General features: G+C 35.4%; 1 protein-coding gene across 1 annotated transcript in view; it reads left to right on the top strand.

Annotated features, from left to right (window-relative positions):
- Positions 1–4,626, top strand: part of LOC104997415 (sulfotransferase 1 family member D1) — a 23,911-nt gene extending 19,285 nt beyond the window's left edge. The window contains exons 6-7 of the mRNA XM_010852139.1: positions 2,012–2,192; positions 4,514–4,626. Of these exons, the coding sequence (XP_010850441.1) occupies positions 2,012–2,192; positions 4,514–4,626 (294 nt within the window). The remainder of the gene's footprint in view (positions 1–2,011; positions 2,193–4,513) is intronic.
- Positions 4,627–5,971: the final 1,345 nt, after the last annotated feature.

Below are 5,971 nucleotides of genomic sequence, written 5' to 3'. Positions count from 1 at the left end.
CTGACAGGCATATAGGTTTCTCAAGAGGCAAGTCAGGTGGTCTGGTATTCCCATCTCTTTCCAAATTTTCCACAGTTTATTGTGATCCACACAGTCAAAGGCTTTGGCATAGTCAGTAAAGCAGATATAGATGTTTTTCTGGAACTCTCTTACTTTTTCCATGATCCAGCGGATGTTGGCAATTTGATCTCTGGTTCCTCTGTCTTTTCTAAAACCAGCTTGAACATCTGGAAATTCACGGTTCATGTATTGCTGAAGCCTGGCTTGGAGAATTTTGAGCATTACTTTACCAGCGTGTGAGATGAGTGCAATTGTGCAGTAGTTTGAGCATTCTTTGACATTGCCTTTCTTTGGGATTGGAATGAAAACTGACCTTTTCCAGTCCTGTGGCCACTGCTGAGTTTTCCAAATGTGCTGGCATATTGAGTGCAGCACTTTCACAGCATCATCTTTCAGGATTTGAAATAGCTCAACTGGAATTCCATCACTTCCACTAGCTTTGTTCATAGTGAAGCTTTCTAAGGCCCACTTGACTTCACATTCCAGGATGTCTGGCTCTAGGTGAGTGATCACACCATCATGATTATCTTGGTTGTGAATATCTTTTTTGTACAGTTCTTCTGTGTATTCTTGCCACCTCTTCTTAACCCACTTCCAACAACACAAGAGTTGGCTCTACACATGAAAATCACCAGATGGTCAACACTGAAATCAGATTGATTATATTCTTTGCAGCCAAAGATGGAAAGCTCTATACAGTCAGCAAAAACAAGCCCAGGAGCTGACTGTGTTCAGATCATGAACTCCTTATTGCCAAATTCAGACTTAAATTGAAGAAAGTAGGGAAAATCACTAGACCATTCAGGTATAACCTAAATCAAATCCCTTATGATTATACAGTGGAAGTGAGAAATAGATTTAAGGGACTAGATCTGATAGATAGAGTGCCTGATGAACTATGGATGGAGGTTCGTGACTGTACAGGAGACAGGGATCAAGATCATCCCTGTGGAAAAGAAATGCAAAAAAGCAAAATGGCTGTCTGAGGAGGCCTTACGAATAGCTGTGAAAAGAAGAGAAGTGAAAAGCAAAGGAGAAAAGGAAAGATATAAGCATCTGAATGCAGAGCTCCAAAGAATTGCAAGAAGAGATAAGAAAGCCTTCCTCAGCGATCAATGCAAAGAAATGAGGCAACCAACAGAATGGGAAAGACTAGAGATCTCTTCAAGAAAATTAGATATACCAAGGGAACATTTCATGCAAAGATGGGCTCCATAAAGGACAGAAATGGTATGATTATAGCATATGATCCTTTTAATGTGCTGTTGAATTTAGTTTGCCAGTATTTTGTTCATGTTTTTTGCACTGATATTCACCAGAGATATTGACTTGCAATTTTCATTTCTGATACTCTACTTGTCTAGCTTTGTTGTCTGGGTAAGGCAGGCTTCATAAAATGAGTTTGGAAGTATTCTCTTAGCTTCTACTTTTCGGAAGAGTTTGAGAAATATTCATATTAATTCTTCTTTAAATGCTTGGTGGAAATCTATTCTTAATATTAGATATGCTATAAAAAGAAGATAAAGGGGTTTTGAAAATTTCATCTTGTCATAATTATATCTTATCTTAATTATACCTTGCCATAATATCATAGGGCTTCCCTGGTGGCTCAGTCTGTAAAGAATCCACCTACAATGCAGGAGACCCAAGTTTGTTTTATCACCATCTATTATTCTACAGGATAATTCTACTTTTGAAAGTGAAAAGTTGAATATTGACCTATTTTTTTTTCCATTTTTTGAAACAAATCTTACCTCTTCCTTTTAGCAGATGGTTGTCTGGTATAATCAAGAATAGGATTATACACTTGGGAAAGGAAATTGAAAAGGCCATATAAAACTATAAAAATATTTCCTCTGACACATTGATATATGGATCCTTATAAAATGCATTGCTTACTTCATGACTAAATCTACCTGAAATAATCCTGTTTCTTTATAATTTTTTTTAGGATCCAAAGTGTGAAATTCAGAAGTTATTAAAATTTCTAGATAAAGACCTTCCAGAAGAAACTGTGGATAAAATCCGCTATCATAGCTCCTTTGATAAGATGAAGCAAAATCCTAGTGCAAATTATACGACTATGCCAAAATTTTGTATGGACCATTCTGTGTCTCCCTTCATGAGAAAAGGTAGCTTTATATACATTATATATTAGCTTCTATACAAATTGATAGTAATATTATGGACATTGTATGTAGGCAGATAAGAACAATATCAAAGTAAATGGGAAGAGATTAAGTATGTTGGGGAGAAAGTTTTATGAAAAAAATTATTAAAGGAAATAATTCATGGCAAAAATATTTATTATTATTGTAAGTCTAACATGTAAGACAAGCTTCCTAGTAAAAAATGTTTATTCAAGAATCTATGTGTTGATAAGTATAGATTTTGACATTCAATGATGTATCAGAAGGATGACTGTTATTTGTCTGAATTATCTAGATATTCTTCATATTCCCTAAAATTTTTGCTATGGTTGGTAACTAGCTTAAATAATACTGGGAATAAATTACTGAAAAATGAAAGTGAAGTCGCTTAGTCGTGTCCGACTCTTTGTGACCCCATGGACTGTAGCCTACCAGGCTCCTCTGTCCATGGGATTTTCAAGGCAAGAAAGAGTACTGGAGTGGGTTACCATGAAAGAAAATCCAACTCCTTGAGATTGTTTCTATGATTATGATAAATCATTGCATACTCAAGTATTGAACTGTAGTCAACATTTTGCACAAAATATTCCTTTACTGAATATATGTTGAGTTGAAGTGTGTGTGTGTGTGTGTGTGTATGGTTGGATGGCATCACCAACTCAACGGACACGAATTTGAGCAAAATCTGGAAGATGGTGAAGGACAGGGAAGCCTGGAATCCTGTAGTTGGACACAACTAAGTGAATGAACAAAATGTGTGTGTATGTCTTTGTCCTTATGATGAGATTGATAAATTCTGTTAGTTGTGTATGCATTAGTCATTTTTGCTAAAACAAACAACCCCAAGAATCTCAGTAGCTTAGGGACTTGTTTTTTGTTTAATATTGTTGTATGTTGGCCAACTGTGGCTGCAGCAATTTTGTTCATTTCTTTTGACTCTGATTAGTTTTGTTTGACTCTCATGGGCTCTGCCTCTTGTGTCTTCTCTTTCTGAAACCCAGACTGAAAGAGCTGCCCTTTTGTGAGCTATGCCCTCAAAAAAGAGAGAAAGATCAAGAAAGATGTTGGAAACTTGCCAGGCCCTTTAAAGTTTCTGTTCAGATGTGCTATATACCACATACATTCAAATTCCTTTGGCCAAAGCATACAAAAAATCCAAGCCCAAAGTTAATGAGGCAAGGAGGAATCACACAACATGCTACAATGGACATAGGTGTAAAATCTTTTTACAGTGAAGAAGAGAGTAAATATTAATATAATCTAAGACAGTTTTGGAGGAACAGATGTTTTGACGAGAACCTGTAAAGGCACTATTAAAGGAAATTGTAATTATAATGCATCGGTACATTCTAGAGATATTTTTAGGAGGTTAGGAACTGTGCAATGGTTAAGCCTTGCTGGGAATATCTGGATCTTGGCCAGGTATGATTTTGCCTCCCAGGGGATGTTTGACAACATTTGAAGTCATTGCTGGTGATCATGACTAGGGGTTCGCTGTTGGCTTCCAATGTATAGAGGCTAAGGATGGTGCTAAAACCTCCCACAATGCACAGGACAACCCCCGCATCCTCCCCAGCAAAGAACTGGCTGACTTCAACTATCAACAGTGGAGATATACATAAATAAAATGTCAAGGTTAAGAAGTCCTAGGCCAGATTGATGGTTGTTTTGGCATGTTTTCTTCATTTTTTCTCTAAAACTGGGCTTCCAAATGTGTTTTCTTAATTGCCCTATGAAAATGACATTATTTCTATTAGATATGCATTATAAATACTACTTCCTATTTCTTCCTTTAAGGTTTTAGATGTGGTTAGTATCAAGAAGATTGAAAGAACAATACAATAATAATGAAATAGATTTAATTACATTGAATATAGTAGTTTCTAAATCTTACTTGATCATAGAAACCTTTTAATAACTTTAGTAACTTTTTATCATTTTACGCTGGAAAAGATAGTTTTAAAATGTCTGAAAAGCTTTCTGGTCCTTTATTAATCAAGCTCTTAAAATCAAAAGAGTAAAGATTTTGAGACATTGGATTTTTCTCTCAGTGACATTTCCTGAAGCTATTCAACAAGTTATTTCTTTATATAAGATATTGGAAAAACCCACCGAGATTTTTGGAAAATTAGGAAGGTCTAAGAGTCTGGGAGTGGGAGTAGGAGGTGAAGAACAGAATTATGGAGTAGATATGGCAGTATAAAGTTAGAGGTCTAAAAATACAAGCTAGTAATTAAGCTTAAAATTGATATTAGAAATTTTTAACATTAGTTTAAAATTTACCACCTCATCTTTCTTTTTAGGTGTTTCAGCAGACTGGAAAAATCAGTTTACTGTAGCCCAGTATGAAAGATTTGAAGAGGATTATGAAAAGAAAATGAAAGGGTCTACATTGCAATTTCATTCCGAGATCTAAGAAATACTTGCTCTTTTTCCAGCTGCTTTAGTTATGTGTAATGTTTTCCTATTTACTGACATTAGTGTTTTATAAGAGAATATTCAAAGAATTTCAGAGTTTGCATATGAAAGATCAACATTGTTTTATTATTTTAACTACCTTCTACAATGTTTTTATTATGCTTTATTATTCCTAAAGACTAAATAAAATTAAGTCTAAAAATTTATAATTGTACTTTATTTTTTAAATTTAAGGCCTGCATTGTTGGACTGGTAAGGAAGATATTTAACAAAATCTTCAAGATAGATGGATTTGACCCAAAATACCCTCTTAAGAAGGCATTATATTCTCTTCATTGTGTGCTTAGAATGGTATCAGCATAATAAAATATCAATGACATTTTTGTGTATTTCCTTAGAGTATTTACTGAATAGTTTATTAATCATGGTCTTCTACTCTTATAGTTTATACATTAATAATCTAAAAGTAATAAATAAACATATATTACCAAAGTATGTAATAATAATAATTCATTAGTTACTATCAGAGATAAAAATCAATAATGAGTCATCATAGTATTGTTGTGTTGCTTCAGTCGTGTCCGACTCTGTGTGACCCCATGGACTGCAGCCTACCAGGCTCTTCTGTCCATTGGATTTTCCAGGCAAGAGTACTGGAGTAGGTTGCCATTGCCTTCTCCCATCATAGTATAAAGCTCATTAATATTTATTAACTACTTCCTATGTATAAATAGGCCTTCCCTGGTGGTTTAGATGATAAAGAATTCACCTGCAATGCGGAAGAGACCTGGGTTTGATCCCTGGGTTGGGAAGATCCCTTGGAGGAGGGCATGGCAACCCACTCCAGTATTCTTGCCTGGAGAATTCCCAAGGACAGAGAAGCCTGGTGGGCTATAGTTCACAAGGTCGCAAAGAGTTGGACTCAACTGAGTGACTAAACGTATAAATAACATATATATGTATAAATAAAGTAACTTAGAGATAACAAAGAATTCGAAGAACTTTAATCCAGACTTGGAATAAAAAGAAAATACAGATAACTAATTGTAAGAAAGATTAACAAACATTTGGTCCTACTCAAAATGTCCATAAGACATTTGGTCCTGTTCAAAAGATCCACAGGCACTTTTGATCTATGCCAAATGGTTTTGAATTTGACAAAATATAAAGTTGGCTCAGTTGGTAAAGAATCCATCTGTAATGCAGGAGACCTGGGTTCAATCTCTGAGTTGGGAAGATCCCCTGGAGAAGGAAACAACAACCCAATCCAATATTCTTGCCTGGGAAATCTAATGAACAGAGGACCCTGGTGGGCTATAGTCCATGGGGTCACAAGTGTCGGA

This window comes from Bison bison, unplaced genomic scaffold (genome assembly GCF_000754665.1).
Source record: "Bison bison bison isolate TAMUID 2011002044 unplaced genomic scaffold, Bison_UMD1.0 scf7180017864308, whole genome shotgun sequence".
NCBI lineage: Eukaryota > Metazoa > Chordata > Mammalia > Artiodactyla > Bovidae > Bison > Bison bison.
Note: the sequence above shows the minus strand (reverse complement) of the source record. Positions and strands in the feature narration are given on the sequence as shown.